This window comes from Clavelina lepadiformis, chromosome 1, assembly GCF_947623445.1.
Source record: "Clavelina lepadiformis chromosome 1, kaClaLepa1.1, whole genome shotgun sequence".
Taxonomy (NCBI): domain Eukaryota; kingdom Metazoa; phylum Chordata; class Ascidiacea; order Aplousobranchia; family Clavelinidae; genus Clavelina; species Clavelina lepadiformis.
Genome location: NC_135240.1, coordinates 5,426,911 through 5,448,237, shown reverse-complemented (window position 1 = coordinate 5,448,237; position 21,327 = coordinate 5,426,911). Strand labels below are relative to the sequence as shown.

At 42.5% G+C, this 21,327-nt stretch overlaps 1 protein-coding gene across 1 annotated transcript; it reads left to right on the top strand.

The window, feature by feature from the left end:
* The first annotated feature begins 1,692 nt into the window (after positions 1–1,692).
* Positions 1,693–21,267, top strand: LOC143451450 (protocadherin-11 X-linked-like). Its single transcript, XM_076952059.1, has 11 exons — positions 1,693–3,006; positions 3,159–3,606; positions 3,748–3,955; positions 4,066–4,700; positions 4,789–4,986; positions 5,428–5,566; positions 5,688–5,779; positions 12,999–13,227; positions 18,924–19,088; positions 19,273–19,372; positions 19,655–21,267. The coding sequence occupies exons 1-11, from the start codon at positions 1,721–1,723 to the stop codon at positions 20,481–20,483; spliced, it is 4,329 nt and encodes a 1,442-aa protein (XP_076808174.1). The 5' UTR covers positions 1,693–1,720; the 3' UTR covers positions 20,484–21,267.
* Positions 21,268–21,327: the final 60 nt, after the last annotated feature.

The following is a 21,327-nucleotide window of genomic DNA, read 5'->3' as shown; positions in this document are numbered from 1 at the left end:
CGATTATGAACTTTGATCGACGTGAATATCTCGTAGAATAGCTGGCAAATGATATTTGACGACCTGTTTTTCGAGCAAGTTGCCCTGTCGATGTAACAAATATAATTGTCTGGGGATGCAGGGATAAAGCAAATGAGTCATAATACATTGAATATGACGTAATAAGTAATGTATTAACTTTTTATTAGTCCACAATGTGTTACCCAGATAAGGTGTATTTTGTAATTGTGTGGCTAGGCCGCTAGTTTTATGTAATGCCGGCTTAACATCTTCAATAATGCATTGATGAATATGCCGATATGCGAATTAATTGCCAATCCAATCATTGCTACCGGTTGTTGATTTTTAACTTTTCTTTGATGTCACGAAAGATTGATGACTTAATAGCGTCCTATTGTTGCGTGTAGTGGCGGTAAAAACGCGTAATATAAACACGTTGTATTATATGTTTATCACTTTTTCGTTTTAGACTTCTTTTAGTTAATTAGTTGCGGTTGTGGATTGAGAGTAGGATCCGGCAAGACAATAAATCGTCGTCACCTTTATCTTAAGTGTTAATATGTTGCAGAGAACCCAGTTCTTAGTAACACTTGGACATTTCTGTAAACTACGTTTGGGTAATCCAATTCACATCGATTTGGCCGTAATGGCGCTATTTTCTGATCCCCGTTTGGGTTCAGATTTGACATTTTCAGCTTTGACAGTACGGCAGTTTTCATATTAGAATAATTAGACCACCATTCCTTACTTTGGTATAATATACAACAAGAGGTTCTTTGCTAATTAAACCAACCGAATCTGTCTTAAGTTGTACAGCGCCTTGTTTGTCATGTAACGGTTCAACTTACGACAAGTTGTTTTATTTTCTTGGCACCCCGTAAACTATTCAATTCCCTGTTATCAGTGTTGAGTTGTGCCTTGCAACACACAAAGGGTCCACACGTCTTTCATTAAAACACATTAACCTGGAGTTATAAAAGGGAACACGTTTAAGTAATCCTGTCGCCGTGTGTTGTAAACGCTAAACTGGAAGGGTAATGTTTCAACTTCTAAAGGATTTTATCCCATTCAAACAACAATACAGGAACTAATTACGCCACGTTTTCTCCACCGTACAGTATTACCTACCTGTTGCAAGTCGTTTTAAGTTTAACTGTAATTGTTGGCTGCTTTTATTTGTTTAAGCATGCTATAACTGTTGCATCACAGTAGGTTATGTGCAGTACAGGGAGTAAAACTTGCTAAACTGCTGAAGCGCCCAGTATACTCCCTAACACTTTAGATTTAGTTTGAGGTTTTTATAACATACAAGCGAACACTTGAAATTGCCCAAGTGTTTCTTAAACTATCAGAAGCTGAAGATAGATGAACAACACTGGCGCGCGAGATGAATATGAAATATCAAGTGCTTTGGAGTAGCTCATAGTAGGCAAGCTTTATGTGTTCACGCGGTCGACTGACAGCTGAAATGCTTATATCTGTTTTGCTGCAAAAACGTATTTTAACTTACAGCCTTTAAGTTGCAAGATGTTTTTGCAGCAGGCAAACACGTGAATTAATTGTACCGTACAGAAATAGCCAAATTGTCGGACAGGAAGTGAACTTACCCGAGCTAACCTGTTATCCACATGACCCAATCATGGACGCTTGAATAGAAATCGGCCACCACAAGAGAATAGCTTAAACGCGAATATTATCATGTTATTGGCAGGTTTTCCAAATGGAGGTGTGTAAATTGTACGTGCTGCTGTTAATTTACGTGTGCATCGGCCTAAGTCAAACCCAGTTCGTATACAACGCAAATGAAGAAAGCGGGAAGGACGATTACCTTGGAAATATCGCTCAAGACATGGAACTGATGCCTGTAGGCGTCGGTAAGCCACCCAGGCAGTACACCATTTTAAACGGTGCCGAATTTGTACGAGTTGACAAGAATACCGGCGAGTTATTCACTGCTGTGAGGCTAGACCGTGAGAAACTTTGTCCCGACAACCCGGAAACGTGTAAGAAAGATATCGAAGTGGCTGTGCTTCCCAGTGAATACTTTCAGCTCGTTAAAATTCAACTTGTGATCTTCGACTTAAACGATAACACTCCCGCGTTCCCGTCGTCTCAAATCTCAAAGGAAATCTCGGAAAGCGCGATCAGTGGATCGGTCATTCGACTGGACAGCGCTGTGGACCCAGACTTGGGCAATAATTCAATCAATCGCTACGAAATCTCGAGTTCTCCTCCCAGCGCTAAAGACAAGAACGGACTCTCGGTGCCATATTTCAAACTCGATGTCCTCAATAACATCGACGGGACGAAGATTCCGCAGCTCATCCTCTCCAAGAAGCTAGACCGGGAGCGGATCGCGTCCTATGATCTTTTCCTTTATGCCATCGACGGCGCTGATCCGCCTCTCACCGGCACCGCAACCGTCCACATCGAAGTCACCGATTCCAACGACCACCAACCGACCTTCCCGAAACAAAGTTACGTCATTTCCGTTCCAGAAGACGTCAACGACGGATATGAGGTCATAAAACTTAAAGCGACCGATCTCGATTCGGGTGAAAATGCGCGGATCGTCTACACGTTCCCTAGCGAAGTGAGCGAACAAGAGCGCGCAATTTTTGCCCTCAATTCGGAGACCGGATCTCTCACAGTCACAGGGGCAGGGCTCGACTACGAAAACCGGACCATCCACCACCTCACTATCGAGGCCAGGGACAGCGGGCCGAATCCAGCGGCGGCTTACGTCACAGTCACCGTACAGGTTGAAGACGTCAACGACGAGAAGCCGCGCATTGACGTCAATTTCCTGGACCAGGAGGAAAGTCCGGTATCAGGGGAGGGGACCGAATCGGACCCGGTGCTGATCCGGGAAAACACCGCTGTTGGAACATTTGTGGCGTTTGTCACGGTCACAGATCGTGACACGGGCAAGAACGGAAACGTCAGCTGTCGTTTGCTGGAGCCAACCAGTTTCGAAATGCAGAGAGTCGATCAGAAGGATAACAGGTCGGTTTCAATCTTTGTGAGCGAATAACTCGGATATCTGTCAAATAGAAATCTTATATTATTTTTAACTTCATTAAATTTGGTATAGTTTATTTTTACTGTAAGCTTGAGCAGTAAGACGAGATTACTTATTTTGACGTCACAATTCGCAGGTATCTGCTCAAGACGAAGAACGAGCTTGATCGCGAGACACAGCGGATCCACACCGTCGAGATACAAGCCTGGGACTTCGGAGCGCCGTCGCTTAGCAACAACAAGCGAATCGTCGTCGAACTTGTCGACGAAAACGACAACAGTCCGAAGTTTGGGAAGCCGAACTACGTTCTTGGCGTCAGTGAGAACACTTTGCCTGGTGACGTCATTGCTACGCTGACTGCTGAAGATTTGGACGCGGGCGCCAATGCCGAGATAACTTACTCCGCAAGGCCCATGGAACGTGGCGTTAAGGTCCCTTTTGAAATTGAGCCAGAGACTGGCCAAGTTATTTTCAAGTCTGGCGCCACGCCACTTGACGCGGAGAATAAAACCGAACCATTTGTGCTGACGATAACCGCCACAGATCACGGCGTTCCGCCGCGAAATACAAGCGCGACTTTAAGCGTAAGTACCCGATATTTATTCTACTATTCAAAAAAGCCGCTGCCTAAAGCAGAACGCCTAGCTTCCTATAATGTACATAGCGATGTAGCCTAAGCAATGGAGCAGATGCAAACACGATGCTGACCAACTTGTGTCGCTCAGATCTCGGTTGCCGATGAAAACGATAACCCGCCGCGCTTTCGGCAAAAGAACTACATCTTCAGGATAGAAGAGGATGCTGACGTCGGCAAGTACGTGGGTCGTGTCGTGGCTGATGACGCAGACGTGGAGAAAACCACCAACGCCAGAGTGACTTACAGTTTCGCGGATGGCAGCAAGGATTCTCCGTTCACCATCCAACCCGAATCAGGTTTACTTGGCTTTGAATTTCGCTAGCTCGGCTGGATAGCTGCGAGGGCATTTCGGTTATCTCTCTAACTTTCCAGTCTTTAAGATTTTTATTGTAAGTTTGGACTTCAGGAGAAATTCACTTCAACGGCCGACGGGAAGATTTGGACAGAGAGAGTCGTCATTCCCAACCATACGTGCTGAAAGCTGAAGCCACGGATCACGGGAATTCCCCTCTGACGGGAATATGCAACGTTGAGATTTTTCTCCTAGACGTAAACGACAACGCTCCGTTTATAAAGTTCCCGAACGTAACAAAGGACCTATCCGTCGTCTACATCCGCAAGGAACGCATCCGACCCTCCGACCCAGACCCTGAGCTATTGGGAGACGAAAACCCCGCGGAAAAGGGCGCGGAAAGTGCTGATACGGACGAAGTAGCCGAAGTAAAGCCGGAAAATCCGGTAAAGGATTTTATCCTGATCGACAAGAAGGGGTCGGGATACGCGCGTCGGGTCTCGAAATCGGAGAACATCGTCATCACCAAGATAGAAGCCGCGGACCCAGACGAAGGAGAAAGCGGTCGCGTCCGGTTCGCGATGTCCAAGGGCAACGATTACGGATACTTTGGGGTTGATATGGTCACCGGAAACGTGACGCTCGAAGTGACGTCAGAGGAACAATTAAGGAAGATGAAGCCGGGCTGTCACGTGATCGAAGTAAAGGTCAGTGACCTTGGAAAACCGACGCAGGCGACCTTGACATGGGTGAGTGGGTTTTATGACGTAGACGTCATACTTTATATGGCTTTTATATTTGTAAAGCTTAATATTCACTGGCGCATATGCACTGTAGGTGGGGATATATGTAACCGACGAGGACCCGGTCAAGTTCAACAAGACCAAGGCTTTGAGTGGATGCAGGAACAACTCCTACTTCCCGGACATATACAAACATAAGGGAACTGCACTATCTACCGCAGGGTTGGATCCCCTTATTCTTTACATCATAATCGGGGCTTCTGCGCTGGTCGTCGTCATAATCATCATAGTTGTGAGTGAAAATGTTTTTATTAATTGTGGATACGCTGAAGGATATTTTGTAGCCTAGATCTGTTTTACATTTGACACTTTAGCGCAGGGATGTCCAACCTTTTATTATAGTGGGCCGCATTGTCACTTGAAATAATTCATTGGGCCGCAGAACCTATTAAATTTCAAGAAAAATGGGTACATAAAGAGCTGACTGGTACATTTTAATTAGGCTAAGATTCAAAGTTGAAAATACTACTTGGAGTGAAAATGACTAGCGGGCCGCACAAAAATCTCAGGTGGGCCGCACTGTGGCCCGCGGGCCGCAGGTTGGACATCCCTGCTTAGTGTATCTGTAGTCTAGTAGTTTAACGAAATCATCTTTGCGTTAATAGATTTCAGTTATACACAGTACGCAGTAGTCGAACTAAGTCTTTTAACTCAAATGTAAATTCCTTTGCAGCTGGTTGTAATGCTCAGACGCAAGTGTAGATGCTGCCAGGACAAGAAATCGCGGACATACAACGTCCCGTCCGCCGCCGATATGTACACAGATACGTCCTATACCCACGGCTCGCCCATAGTGAAACGAGGCCAAAAAGGCAAGTCGAGATACTGTTGAGATGTGTTAATAGGACAAGTCAGATAGTTTAAGCTCGCTTTATTGTATTCGTTTGGGTTAAATTTTCGCAGCGTTTTTCTTAATCAAAGAAATCTTCCCAGGATCTCCGTCTATGCATCATCGCATTCCAAACAACGGGACCGTTGACAGTCGCTCCTCATTTTACTCGGAGTGGAACGCCCAGATGGGGCAGGTGAGTCAACGTTACACCTTCGCGCCCTCCGACGCCACGCCACACAACGGTGGCAGTTTACACCGGTACAATTCGCATGTCACCTACGCCGATATGGTGTCTGCCACGCACGCGACGTTTCTGCCACAATGCTCATTGACGCCACATTTAGATCGCCAGTATACTGAGCAACCCCTGCTGCCCCGTTGGGAGAGATTTTCCAGGGCAACATTGGTGTGACCCCTGTCGGGCACCACGGGGTTTGTCTCCCAGAAGTTGAAGCGGGTCCACTGCGACTTAAAGTAATTTTTAACAATTGCTTGAGAGAGCTCACACGTAAGTGACAAAACAGTTTTTGCGACGATCCCTTCACCTCAGTTTATCCGCTTTGGGATTAACTTTTCCGGTTTTGTTGCGAAAGATTTGTTGGTTTTACAATCTTGCTATCATTTTTTCAAAATTCACCGACTTTTTTTTACAATCGATTTTTTGGTATTAGAGCAGTTACATTGTACCAGCTTCCATAAGCGTACTTACGCTGACATATGTTTACAGCATTGTCTCATTTAAATCGCTTTTCAAACGAGCTTTATTCCATTAAAAACGAACGTCGGCGATTTTTCTTTTGTAGTCTTTATGCTCGTCAGTGATACTCTGAGGATTAAAGCTCCTGCCGCAGATTCTGACGTAAATATTCCCGCCTGTCCTTAATCTCTTGTAAGGCAAATATTCTGTCTCAGCGCCGCTTCGCTCTCTACAACGACCGAAACGACTTTATTGCCACACTTCGCCATCCTTATTACTTTTTTCGTAAAGTTTAATTTCGGATCTGTCGATTGTAAGCATGATTTACTTGCAGTGTTTTGTGCTTTTACGATATTTGGTTGTTGACAATATCCAACTGTTATACAGCAGGCGCCATCGCGCTATTGTAGCAAGTTGTGGAATGCATGTCATAATGGTTGCAGTATGTCGTGGTTTCACTAAACTTCTTCGTTAGTTGTAGAACGTTTCTCCCTCACCTCCTGCATTTTTTACGCCTGTTGTTTTATGTTTCGGTGACCTCCCTACAAACCCAAGCATACAAGACATTTTGGAACGTTGAAGTTGTCGAACGATGGTGATAAAATTCACACCGATTTTAATGGGTCAGGGCTGCTCTGGCAAACTCTGCTGTCTATTTTTCTCCCAGATTTTAACACCTCACAGTCTTTAAAGTCTCCCGTGAAATGTCAGTATTAAGCAAAGGTGTCACCTAATTCACTTAATTTACTGATGCATGGAAAAATGCGGCTGGTAAATATAGCGATGAAGATGTTTTTTAGTTTTAACGGTGAATAAAGTAAATTTACTTCTTTTTACCGAGTTCGTAGTAAACTTTTTGGCATCAAGCTCGCTAGAGTAAGTTACCAGACACGTCACGGTGTAAGAACGCAGACCGAGTTGTGTTGTTGCATCCTACACAGCGTTTTTCACGGGCGGTTAAGCGGAAAATCGAACGTAGGTTTTCAAACAACCTCTTTCGATCATCCTGGCGGCAGATTAGCCAGCTCAGTACGTCGAATATTTGCTGACCCTCGGGAAAACCTTTTCGCTCGTAAGCAGCGTTTATGCGGTGACATCATGACTTGCATATGGTATGCTTCGTTGTCGTGTAGATCGCTATGTGTTCTATTCAATGTTTTTCGTTGACGTTTTCCTCGCGAGCTTACATTGAAGAATTTTTACCGGTTAATTGGATGGTTTTGTCATTTAAGTATCAGTTAACTCTTGATCACAAATGTATCGACTCAGCCGGGCTAAGCGCGATCACAGCTTAATAAAGACGAGCTGCTGCCAAACTAAAACCCATCATTCAGCTGAATGCATAATTCATGATCAATTCGACTCCATGTAAAGCAATGAGAATTTGTACTTGTAAAACAAAGGACTTCGATCAACACAGAATACCGGCAACCGTTCATAAATAAACCATGACGAGTTTGATAAACAGCTCCAGCATTTCAATCGACTACATGCTTTTTACAATGTACTTAGATGCGGTTTCATCCTCGGTTATGTTTCCTCAGTTCGCGATAAAGTATATTGCCTGAAATTTTTTATGTCTGTGTGTTTTTGGAAATCGATTTGGATCGAAATAACTTTATACATTTGTCACTAATGCATTTTATTGCTGAGGTTTTACTCAAAGTTTCAACAATAAGCAGCGCGATTGTGAATGAGTTTTAAAGGAAGACCAAAATAACTGAATCGATAAAAAAATATTTCTAAAAACTCCAATGCCAGGAATCGATGAAAAAAGACGGAAATAAAATTCTTTTTACTAGGATACAAACTCCAACAAATCTCACCTAATGATAAGTCCCAACCCAAAGAGAGTTTGCTTTAATTGATAAAGGATGTTGATATTTTACTAATAACAGTGGACCAGCTCCTATTTAAAGCTTAACTAATTGCCTGTTAGTATATGCGGTAGTTAAGTGATAGCTCCAGGCTATAACGGAAAAAACTTAACAACCGCACCTGTCCTGGAAAACCAGAGCACAGAGAAATAAACAATTTGTCACGGATGAAGTTATATTACGGACACTTTGCGATTAAATCCAGGCTATGCCGACAATCACCAACTATTGGTGGTAATAACGAGCTAAACGTTATTTACTAAACTTAAAAGGAAAGTGGTTCTAGGGCAAGTAGCAGGGTCGTTAAACGCGACGCATTATTCGGTCACAACTGGCTTGTTCCTTCGTCACTTTCAGTCCATGCGAGTCATCTAAGGTCCAAGGAAATGATTTGTTTGACATGTTTAGCTACTAATGAACTGTTAATGTTGATTTCCGTAGTTCAACGGCATCAAAGACCGCAGTAAATCCTCGATTACATTCATCTTTTCCACGTTGGGTATGTGGATGTGAAGCTTTATTTCGCGTCTCATAGCGAAAGCCGTTAATGGTCGCCGTAAAACTGGCATTACAGGCTCAAACCTACGTCACTATCACTTTCGTAATAAAAATATTGGAATGTGCATCAGTATTGATTCTCGGTATTTGTCGGACCAATTTTTTATGACCTATCGGCTTACGATTGGCTGTCAAAATCTCGGAAAATCTAATATGGAGTATATCTTGTCGTTATTATTTTGTGACGTGATGATTTCTGGCATTGCGAGGGCCAATTTCTTACAGTTCACTAAAGACGTCGTAAATCGCATAAAATTTTAGTATGATTTGCTGTTTTGAAAACGTACATTTGTTTGTGCAAGAAAAATGAATTTGTTTGTCAAAGATCAAATTAGAACTGTTTTATTATCAATGAAGTTTCCTTTGCGCAAACAATCTTGATTTAATTGAACACTTGATCCTTCCGGCGACTAACCACCATTCAAAAATAAGCGGCCTATAACTGCTGTTCTTTGCTACAATTTTGACACAAAAGTTAGGTTGTTGCCTCAATTTTCCCAAATTCGACTTAACATTTAACGTTTGAACTTTTTTGACCTAAAAAATACTTTTACAAAGCCTTAAATGCTATAAAAACATTGCATTGAAGGTTTATGATGATTTTAAGCTTTAACTGTTTTGGAATTTATTTCACCCAAGTGATAACGTCAAGGTGGAAATAGGACCAAAAATGAATCTGTGATGTCGTGTTTGTAGAATCGACATGACGTGGAAATTAATCAAGAAAGAGTTGTCAATGATGACGACAGTAATCAGTATTGCATAAAGGGGGGTTAGAAAGAAAGTGTTTAAATAGAAGAGCTGGGTGCTAACGTCTGTTTGTTGAGTTGTGCCTTATACCGCTGATAACTAGCATTGCCTGTACTTAGCAGTTGTTGTAGTCGACTCTTTTCCGGATAATTTTTGATTGATTTTCGCTGATAGCATCAAGCTTGCATCCATGCAGGTTTCTGTATGTGACCTAATAGCTGGCAAATACAATATTTCATAGCGGGCCGTGGGAATGCAGGAAATAGTGTTGCACTTTGACGCTGATGAACACAGTTTTAGGATCTATGTCAAACTTCTTTTCAAAGGTCGCTCGCATTTTGAGCAAAAGATGTTTGAAGCGTTTCCGGCGTATGATATTTCCTGGACAGGGGTCGGCGGGTTGTTCGCTGTTTGTGTGTTGCTGGCAGCATTGTGTGTGTGTATTTGCGTGTGTGCGTCTTGAAATTTATAAATGCGTCCAGTGTTTTATTAAACAACCTTCCGAGGGTGACTTTAGCTCAAACAAGTATTTTCAGCTTTGTACCGTGTTGTCTGTGGATCTAATGCACTTCATGGCCGTTGTCTTATTTTTATCGTTGTCGTTTGCATCAAATTATTGCTAAATATTTAAGGTCGATTGCCAGCGGCGACAGGTTTTGTGAATTGTCGCTCACTGTAAGACTGAAATGTGATTTGTTTAAATTGGAAACATGATAATCTCTTTATAACGAGATTAATTCCGGGTGCGGTTGGTCGTATGTGAGAATCCGGCCTTGTGAATACCTCAAGTTGTTTGCGTGTCAACTTAACCATGGAGTCCAATAACACAGCGAATTTAATTTAAAATTTAATATAAATTTTTTTCTGCATTTTCATATCCAAATTCTTTATTTTCCAATAGTGACGTCTTATGAGATAGAATAAACATCTTATAATTGTCCTGACAATATTGAAATTATACCACAGGGAGTCATTTGTGAGTTATATCCTCTTACGTAATCAAAAACGTCATGAAAATGTACGGTTACCTGAGTGCGAAATGCCCAGGGCTTCTATTAGGGCTAATGTGGTGTGTGATGTGGACCGGCTGATATGAGGCTGTTTCCTTAATGTATTCGGGTAATGCGTAAATTGTTGGAATTACGAACGTCCCTTGACTGGTCGTGGTTCGTTGGAAACTTAAAAGCCATTTCACTTGTCGAGCCGCGTTACTCTCCAACTTTTCGTTTTGACTCATAAATCCCAAGATTATTGTGGCAGCTTCGTCGAACGAGCTCGGTTCAACTCCCAGTGGCTGCTCATTACGAGGAGCGGCGGGAGGTAAAAAGTTGGGCCGCTTTTATTCGCTCCTGTCTCTCAGTGGCGTTAAATCGATGCGTTGATGTCGAATCGCGAATTTAGCGTCGATTTGAAATCGAGTTTTGGACGCTGAAAATTCTCAATTCTCCAACGGAGGCAGGGTTTGTGACGTGTTTAACGAAGCGGAAACATTTGCTGCCACGCGACCGTCTCGCCGTTCGTGCGTTTTATTGCTCTCCTTTGGCATTGGCAATATATCTTTGGACGCATTTCACTATTTTTCAATATCGTTGATATCCGATAACTTAATAACCGTACATATTTCACCACAAAGCTCAATGTACGTTATACAGCTGGTAGGTGAAAGACTTGCGTCACAAATAGCATTGTGAGATCATACTGGGACGACCTGATGATGGCCAATTTGCTTGTAATCCACATCTTTTAGAAGACTAATGGCTCCCATGAGGCAATCTACTTCAACTTGAAGTCACGTGACCGATCCCTTTATTATGCGTGAATCGAACACTTTTATTGTTTTGATGCTGTACAATTTGACGACTGTTTTTTTAAATTTCCTTCCAATACGTGTTTCGAGTAGTTGTCGCAGGGTAACGTTTCGAGAAAAAACTTTTTCTGGTGGGATTGAAACAGACATTTTCATTCTTGTCAAGTACTAGCTTGGCCCCGGGTTTATTTCCAACTCTTTTGAGGAGTTCGATTTTTGATTTCGACTGTTAACACTACGGCGTGTTACCCAATAACTCACACGCTTAGTAATCGCACATACGCGTCCGCACTATGCACATACATTACACGGTTGGTTAAACACAGCTTTGCTGTTATTCGCTTTAGTTTAGTCTGGTTGTGTTTGCCAACGGGCGATGTATGGTTGCGAGGGCGCCTTGCAGTGATAAAATGATTTGTGGACTTTCCTATTTCCGCTGGTTGGTAAATATAAGCGACCAATCAGATGTGAGCTGTTACTAAATTACGTTTAGTTTGTTCGAGCTCGCCCATTCCAACGGGATTTAAAGATTTTTTACGATCACAATGAATTTTTGTCGTTAACCAAATTTCCACAAAGATTTTGAACCTTGTCACGTGACGTATTTTGTCAAGCGCAAAGAAAAAACCCATTAGCTAAACATTTTATTTTGAGCACCACTAATGTCGTTTGTTGTCCTGTCGTGCGCCATTGCTTTTATATGGTTAAAATAACGTTTGAAAACGTGGTTACGCCCAAATTGGACGATTAGTTTTCAATCCAGGCCGAAATATGGAAATATTTTGTGTAATCATGTTTCTATGTCAAAGCACGTGTTTCACTTCCCAACGGCTTCGTACAATACCTTTACCGGTCAGCATAAACTTTCAAGATCTTTGGACAGCGTCTTTGTTTATCAAATGACCCATCGGTTGGTCACCATTAGTCGCCTTTCGAGCACAGCGTGATTTCGGGTCCACAGTAAACAGAGTTGATGTTAATGTGATAGCTGAGTGTAACCTCACCTTCGTGGAGATGAGGCGGGCACCAACATATCACATTACGTCCTGTTTTGCGCGAGAATCGCAACTTTTACTCGCATGTTGCCTTTGGTTCATTGCTGGGCCTGTTGCATGTTGCTGCTGGACCGACATTGCTGGCTCGTGGCTTTGATATCTGGAAGCGATCGAAGAACTTCCGTTTTAAATTCATTGAACTCGAACTGGAGTTTGTTTTGGTTGAAAATAACCCGATTTGAGTACAATTGATGACGTACGTCGCGGTTAGGGTATCGAGGTAAAATTCCTTGCACGTTTTCAAACACCCACTCAGCGAGACAAACGCCAGGTCATTGTTACGCAATACACGAGCAGGAGTAAATGCCATAGAACAGTTCTTCGCTGAAAGGGACCTCGTAAAATTTTGCTTCCTCTCAACTCGTTAATTTTCTCACCAAAACGTCGTAAAATCTTATCGCGTTGTGAGTTATGGGTTTTTCCTGTTCTACCACAGCCAGCAAACAAACTTACCTGTCCCCCTGTCTTGACCTTGTAAAATGTCAACATGGTCAACATGGCTGTGAAATTCGCACACATTGATGACCCACACAAATGCGAAAAACCAGAAACCAGACTTGCGAGTTGATTTTCCTTATTTAAAATGTGATAGGTTTATTCCTGTAAGATTGTCGCACTTTTCTCACATTTACAGAGTCCTTGTCTAACTGTACGTTTGTATCTAACAGAAAGGAGAACACATGCACATGATGCAGCGACAGCGGTCGGTTGAAAGCCTAGGTTCCCGTACCAGCGCCAGGGACAGTGGCACAGGGGACAGCATGCCTAGCGACGCCTACCATTCCACCCAGGCCTACAAACAGCAGTTCGCCAACCAGCCCTATCAACGCCAGTCCTACAATCAGCCCCACATGCAGCCAAGCCACGTGTACCTGCCGCCACAAGATGAAAACATAGGTAAGTCACGCCACAACGTGTATATGTGTGTAGCTACATATAAACAGCTTCGTTTGATTTTTTGTTCTGAAACGTTTTGCGTTAATTATCTTGTAGCAGCGTTAAGTGTAGGCGGTGTTAAATCGCATCAGAGGAAGACAGGAGCTCGCGTAGCGAAACCAAATGACGTCATTTGACTGCTTTTGGTGCTTTTACTTCCCCTTACACTTCTTTAGCCAATATTTTTGTGCTTACCGCACGAGATGAAACTTTTATTACAGTTTCTTTTCAATACAAGAGACAGATGACCGCATTGGCATATAACCGACTTATAAATATTTCATATCGACCGAATAAATTTTGCATTACAATCATCGCTAAGAACTATCCGATGGACGTATTCTATGACCATGACGTCGTTTTTGCGGTTTTATCTCAGCGTTGAAAGCGATGGATATGCGAAAGCTTACGTCATCATGCTTCGAAACCATTTATAATAAAACAAAGCTTTTAGTTTGGCGACAGCTAAGTACAGTACTCGATGGTATGGATTAATATGAGAACACACGACATGAACCAGACATAACACATAGTATGTGTCGGCGAGGATTGAGAAATTGTTTCCAACACGATTTATACCCGGTGTTGGATTCATCATGCGCCTTAGATAATCGCACCTACAAGCTTAAAGCAAACGAACACGCGCACAGTCTCAGCACTAGCCGTGTAACACGACTCTGTCTCTTATGACGCAACTTGTTCAGTTATTGTAAACGATTAGTGACCGTTTAACCTGGTCATACTGACGCAGAGAAAGTACGTGGTTGATTTGGTAATACTTGTTCGTTTCTAGGTGGGCGTCGTATCTAAGTGCGCTCTATCAAATTAGACCGGGCGACTGTTTAATGTAGTGATTTCGACATCACGGTCGCCTTGGTATGAAAAAGAATTATCCAATTTAGCGACATTCTATCTTCGTTCATTGAACGATGTTTTTAGGCGAAACGCGAGTTTTTGTGCGACACTTTGACGTTGTAATTTAAGCTGCACCTAACTTAGAATGTAATTTGATGACGTAACAAACCTGTTCTGACCACACAATGGATTCATTCATGCGCGAAATGAACGGATTGTGCCAAACTGCAACAAAAACCTCTTAAAATTAAATCGTATCGAGCAAAACACAATCTTCGTTTCCTATTCCATTATTTGGCAACAATTGGGATATTCATCAGATTAAATGCCGCGCGCCTCTTATTACTGTAAGACGCAGCTGGACTATAATTGCCTTTTTAATCAATTTTCTCGTCCGCTTTTATTGTTTTTCCTGCTTTATCTGTTTGTTTGTGATGTCTTATGTCAATCTTAATCAATATTCCGGCGGGAATAATAATCGACATATCATGACGTTCATGTATCAAGTCACGTGGTTTAAACGTGCGTGTCAAAGAAATATTCCGATGCATTGAAGCGTGAAGTGGGTCTTCGAGAAGACTCCGAAGGTGGCATTTGAAAGCGGATAAAAATCTGTGCTTTTTGCAAATTGCCTCTTTGGATTTGCTCCTTGCACTGCAGGAGTACGCGAGGTCACGCGAATGTGTTGTCTGGTCGATGGATATCTTACACCTGCTCGTGCGAGCGAACTTAAAAGCGTCAAAGTAATGTCACTGAGCCAAGATTTGGGTCTGGGTGAAGCATTGGGGCCAGTTGTTTCAACAAACTCACTCACTGCTATTTCCGCCACACAGAGGGTCCATCCTACCGGTGTGTTTGGATTTCCTTTGTTCGGAATTGTTTCAGGTTTGCAGTGAACTCGCAACCATTGTTTCATACACTCTACGTCAGTCGCGTGTTTATTACAAAATAATGCTTGTGTCAATGCGTCCATTGTGATGAAAAGGGAAACTTGGTTACTAAAACGCTGGTTTCTTGGTTGAAATTCTAGATCTTTGTGCGCAATTCATCACGCATGGTCCGTGAAATTATTAGCCTTCGTCTAGCCTGATCGCGTCGAAACGCGATAGTTTTACGATATGACCTTTCCACACCGACATTGTGTACAATTCATTTTTCCATCAATTAATTATTATTGGCCTTAGAAAGACATGAAAATATCATATTTGCCTCATATTCATCCATCTGTGTCGCGTTTAACCATTTGTTTCATTAAAAAGCTTACGTTGGCGGGATGTTGTTAAAGTATTTGTGCTTTATCGTGTACAAGGCCTTCTACGCTTCTTGTCCCCCTTTAGGTCAGTCATAATCATTCTTAATTAACCATAAACGGGCCGGTCAGTCATTGACACGGTGTATTAGCGTGGGCAGCATACGTTAACCCTTGTACGGGTTATATAGGAAACCGGGATGTGTTTTTTTTATTTTATTCTTACACCCCTCGACATTGTTTACGGTTGTCTGTGTTCTTGTATTTGCGATCCTACGTGCGTTAACTATTCCTGGCAGGGAGGGCGTTATTACAGTTACTAACTTTGTAATTGTGATGAATCAAACTTCACGATTCAGTGATTCAAGAATGTGACGATATTTGTCGGGAAATTTACGATAATCGTGTAAGTTCATAGAAAAAACGTCATGCGTTTTTTGGTGGGAGAAAGGCCGCCGAATTCATTCTTGCGTTTGATTACATAACAATGGACGTGAATCACAAGAAATACATTTGCCGAAGTGGAATTTTTTATGTCGTAATCGCATGCAAATAAAACCGTCTGTAACTTCTACTACTGTTTGCACAAATGTCCGTGCGACAACATAAGCGACATACCAATTTACTAATCACCAAACACGTACCTAAGCTGTTAGTGCTCTATGCTTCTAATTAAGGCGTATCCATGCTCATTAGTTGTCTCTTGCGCGCTTCAAGTGGCTTATAATTTCTTAACGATCCTCTGTAGTTGCAAGATGAGTGTTCACGCTTCACTGATTATGGTGCTTTGATGGAAAATTAACGAATCAGCTTTTCACCGAGGCTTTGACAGATTGCGTTGAACCTTTTTTATTTTGTAAACAACCGACAAGCAGCAATTCAAAGCTTTGATGATTTAAGCCGCTTTCAACCTGAGGGCAACGATGCGTTAAAACGCCTGCAGCATTGCAAATAAACCAAAAGGTAAACAACATGGGTTTGCACAAGGTTGTTGTGCGCTGCAGTTGATTTGTCTGCTAGTGCATTGTGCGCTGCGTTCAAGTACTGTCATCCAAACTTAAGCACCTTCAGAGCTTCTTGAACCCGCGTCAAGTCTCCATACTTGAGATATAGATAAATAACTCGTGGCCTATAAAACACCTCTTGCATTCCGTTTAGCGGCCGACTTTATCCAAATAGCCCCCAGTAGCCCAGTACCCAAGTTTTTTCTCGGTTTGACCCCAATTAAGTCGTGTGGGTTATACCATCGAACGTCTACAAATGTGCAGTCATGGCACCAAAGTGATGATCTAATCGCTTGTCGCCGTCAGAAGTGTTGTTTTAAAGCTTGACAGATACTCAGCGATCATGTTGTGCTTTGTCCATGTCTCTGCCTTATTAATCGGCCGTAAAATCTTACGACCCTACAAGCTTGCCTTTACACAATGAAGGATCTGTGTTAGTCAAGTTGCTCAGCGAGAATTGAGTTGGCAAAATTACTGAGTCGTTCGTAAGCTTGCTTTGGCTTAATCTTGCCCGAGCTTGGCGTCTTGTGCAAATTTAAGCAAGCAGATTAGATCGAGGATAGAGCTTTCAATTGGCCCGGGGACTTCTTGCTTTTGTTAAATGCTTTACTGCCCCTTCGACGATTTTATAACCTCCAAGTTTATTTGTGCTGTGATGCTGTAATTTCCGTGCAAGTTTGAATGGTGCACCCCTTACCTATGGGTGACGATTTCAACAATAGAATTTCTCGATGTGCGGTGCTTAATTAAACAATTGATTAATGGTAGCTCGTATTGGTAAAGATGGGGTTTATCAACACGCTTGGAACGTTTCATTTCCTTGAATAGATTTTATTTTGAATCATATTGATGCTCTCTGACACCACCATTATTAGTTAATTGTGGTAATTGCCTGTTGAGCGCTCGTAAATCTTTCTTCTAATTATTGGGCTTCAGATTTTGGGTTCCTGTCTGGGTCTAGACCACGCTTCACTGAGCACTGAGCTAAACTTAGTTAAAACGCCCGAAACGGGGTTAAAGTAACCCAAAGTTAGGGATTATCCCACTTTAAGAACTCTAATTTGGACGCTTTAACATTTTCTGAAGCAGCGTCTTTAAAAACTTCTATATTTTTTTTCAATTTCGAATAAGTGCGACATTTCAACTAAACCTGTAGGTGACGACGGGTAAGCTCATTCATGCAATGCATTGAAGTCTTGTACAGCAGGGTTAATGCATTGTATGTAACTTGCCAATGTGAAAGCATTGCTTGTTCATGGTGCATTGGTTCATGATTCATTGATTCAAGCATTGATCTTGATTATGGTGATTTCCAACACACCAGAGGCTAAATAGGGCGCGTTAACTTTTTCTCCACAGTTTGTCCAATAATTTCTTGCGCTATGAAGTCGTCGACAGGAAGATATGATTGTATATTTTTGCCGTGTAATTAGTTCGGTTCGTTAAGAGGTGGCAACTGCAAATATTCACTAGAGCAGCAATTTGTCGGCTTTTAATTGTAAAGCATTTCGTAATAACCGGCTTTCCCAATTTTTTATTCTTCGTCGATTTAAAACGTTACATTGAAGCGTCTAAAGAATCTCAAGCACCTACGATTTAGTTGCAGTACAACTTATAATAAAGCTATAATTTGTTCTTTATTAAAGATCATCCGGTATTAAAGATCACCCGGCCGGTAGAAATTCTTCTTTGCTTGTGTTGCCGTTCCGCTGGTTTTTCAGTTACCTACTGGTTCAGTTACGGGTAGAATGACTACGCTTAAAACGTGCATGAAAATTTTAATGGTAATAATTTGCTGATAACAACTAGCACTGCTACTGAAGCTAGAAAGGAAATGGAAAGTCAAGCGACAGTTTCCATATCTACTCCAGACCGAAGCAGACAAGTCGCTTCCATACAAATTGCATTAAATATGATCACTTAAGTGTAAAATGTGTTAATCAAAGTCTTATTTGGTGACTGACATGTTGGGTGATTAAGAAAGCAAACATTCACGTTCACGGCGGCAGCAACTATATTTACACTGGCCTACTTCTTACCAAGTCAAATAAAATCGTGTTAATCCATTCTTTAAAGTGTTATTCACCGCTTTTCTAGAACAATACCACATTTTCTCGTTATGACTTAACGAAGCGTCACAAGAGAAATGTTTTCAAGCTTATCATTTGTGGGCAAAATCTTGTTAGTCGGTACAAATTATAGCCTGGAGCGCACAAAGAGTGTGTTTAGAGAGGTCGCATCTGCCCACAAGAAGTCGCTATTTACCTGTTCCCAGCATTGAATGAAGGAGATGCTTTGTGTGTTTATAAAACTTCCATATTGCGACCTTTAACAGAACGATTCAGAATAAAAGCTGTCATCGGTAGAATTTTTGTCCCTACGACTTTCCGTACACATTGTTAATCGACAGATTTTTCTTATTTTTTTGCGCCAGTTTCAACGAAAACGTTGAATCAATGTTTTTAAACTTTTGTCCGATTAACTATAATTAAGAAAAACTTTAGTGTTTAGATTCTAATTTAACCGAAACTTTTGTTTCAATTAAACAGATGAAGAGAACCGCCAGATGGCGCGCCATCCTCACGGCAATGGCATGGTGTTTACATCAAAATGCACAAACGATTGCAGATTGTACGGTCACGGCGATAACTGCTGGATGCCCGATTCGCTTCAGCGTCCTCCATCGCGAATGACGTCATTCAAAACTCCAGAAGGTGACTAACAGCGACGTCATAATGAAATTTATTCTATGAACTGTATACACCGTGACCCGCACTGTAAACCTTAAAACTGCGGTCAATGAAAGTAAAACCTAATAACAAGCCAACATCTTGTTCTATAACTATTGTTTCGTTGGTAAAGTCTCGAAATTCTTATCAAGATGTTTTTATTTGCTAGATTATGAGAGCGACTCGTTGAGGTACCCAAAGCGCGCTCTGAGTCCGAATTCCTACCATCACCAACAGCAGGTTGACGGGCCAGACTATCACAATATGCGGTAAGCTACGACCTACTACATTAATTCATAATAATCTGTTGCTAAGTCGAAAACTTTTAAGCGAATTGCCTCTGTGTGTTTCACGCTTTCCGTGGTGGCGCACTTAGACTTGCGACGTTTTGTGTCGTGTCTAAGTACGCCTCTTTGCCGCCGCACTACCGGTAAGTAAGCACGCAGCGTTAATTGTTGATACGCACCGTTGTACCCGTAGTAGCTGCGTCAGCTTTAAGCGGATAAACATGACACGTATCGCTCAATAACCAACCGTCCTTGCACCCGCAGGTACACGAGCGCCCCAAGCAACACCCCCTACTACTACGACCCCGGGAGCAAGTTTGACCCCTCGGGGCAGCAACAACGAGGAAAATTCAGCACTTTCCGTGATGACGTCAACTCGGACACGGGCAGTCCCGCGCATTCCCAGGTCGCCTCATCCAATGTAAGCCGGCAACCATCAACTACTGCTGGGTACCGGCACCCCGGTTACTCGAGTCAGGGTCAATTGGCCCCTCCTGCTTACAGCCAATCCCCCGTTCCGTTTAACGCTGCTTCACCCACTCCCTACAATGGTCAGCCCCGGGGTAAAGCGTACGTCAACCTCCAAGGAGGGGGCTATGACATGAACGGGGTCGGCCCCGATGAAGCCCACAGTAATTTGTCCAGCGCCAGCAGCGGAAATCACCCATCCTACCCCCAGGGATACCCGACCCAGCATTACCCCCAAGATCAAATGCAACCCTATTACCCCTCCTATCAGGGATACGGTGGACAGCCCGCTCCGACCCATTATGGGGACCAACAAGGATACGGAAGTGACCAGCAATTCGAACAGGACTTTTCCGCCACGAATCTTATCCTGAGTCCGGCCGACTCAGAGCCCGGGGATTACAAGCAGAGACTCGAGCGTCAGATGCTCCAGCATCAACATCCGCAGCAGCCAGGACACGGATACGGACATCCGATGGATGCTGGAGACAACCAGCGCCTTCTCGAAGAAAACCAAGCTCCGGTTCACCAAGAAGACGGAGCATCGCTCGATAAATTGAGCACGATCCGGGAAGAGCTTGACGCGGATGAAGTGGTTGCGGAAATCGACGGATTACTCCTGTAAAACGTCCCGGGATTATCCTCCGAATCCCAAATCCTCCGCAGACTTAACAGGGAGAGCTGCACAGCAACTTTTGGTCCTGGGCTGTGTTAATAGTTCCGAAGAATTTCAAAGTCTGCGTCACCACGGTGCCAAAGCAACGTCATTCTGCATCCAGGTCCAGTTCCTTGTTCCTGATACGCGGTGTTTGCGATTAGGCCGCGCGCTGCAGCCTTTTAGCTCATTCTTTTACAACCTAGTTCTTATAATGAATGAGAATTTTTAAAACATTTACCCGTTTTTATGCACTAAGGCTTTTGTATGATCGCTCGCTAATTGTACATTAAATGCTCATGATTCTTAGCGAAAGGTTGCGGGTGGTTTTAGACGTTTTTTGCAATTTTTAGCATTTTTTATTATTCCATCATCCATTTTGCGATTTTTTTATTTCGAGCCATGATTTCATTTCGACCTTTGTGCACAAAATTCGCGAATTAGATGCTTTCGTAATTAATTACGTCATGTTTGTCGCTTTTTCTTTCGCTGCCATTTAGGTGTGACGTTTTTTTTAATTTTTCACGTCACTTAACACGAAATGTTTTCCTTCCTTTATTTTTGTTAACTTTCGGTGAAATTACTTTGCTTGAAATTCGTTTTTCATTGCAGTACGTTTATGACGAAAATTGTTAATTTGTCGGCTCGTTAACTTGAATTTTTCTTTAAAATTTTTTGTGCTGTTGCAAAATTTATCACGTGCTATACAAATTTTTCTTCGTTTGTTTACTGCAAAACATGAGTAAACAGTAAACACTCACGCTGCTTGTTCGGTAACAATGCTTGACAAGGCGTTGTGCGTCTCTTAACCTTG

What these genes read in the sequence shown, in the direction of transcription:
- LOC143451450 (XM_076952059.1), top strand. Translation starts at nt 1,721, where the DNA reads ATGGAGGTGTGTAAATTGTACGTGCTGCTGTTAATTTACGTGTGCATC. An exon ending in GTCATTCAAAACTCCAGAAG is followed by an intron (nt 19,089 to 19,272) that starts GTGACTAACAGC and finishes TTTATTTGCTAG; the next exon opens with ATTATGAGAGCGACTCGTTG. An exon ending in CCAGACTATCACAATATGCG is followed by an intron (nt 19,373 to 19,654) that starts GTAAGCTACGAC and finishes TTGCACCCGCAG; the next exon opens with GTACACGAGCGCCCCAAGCA.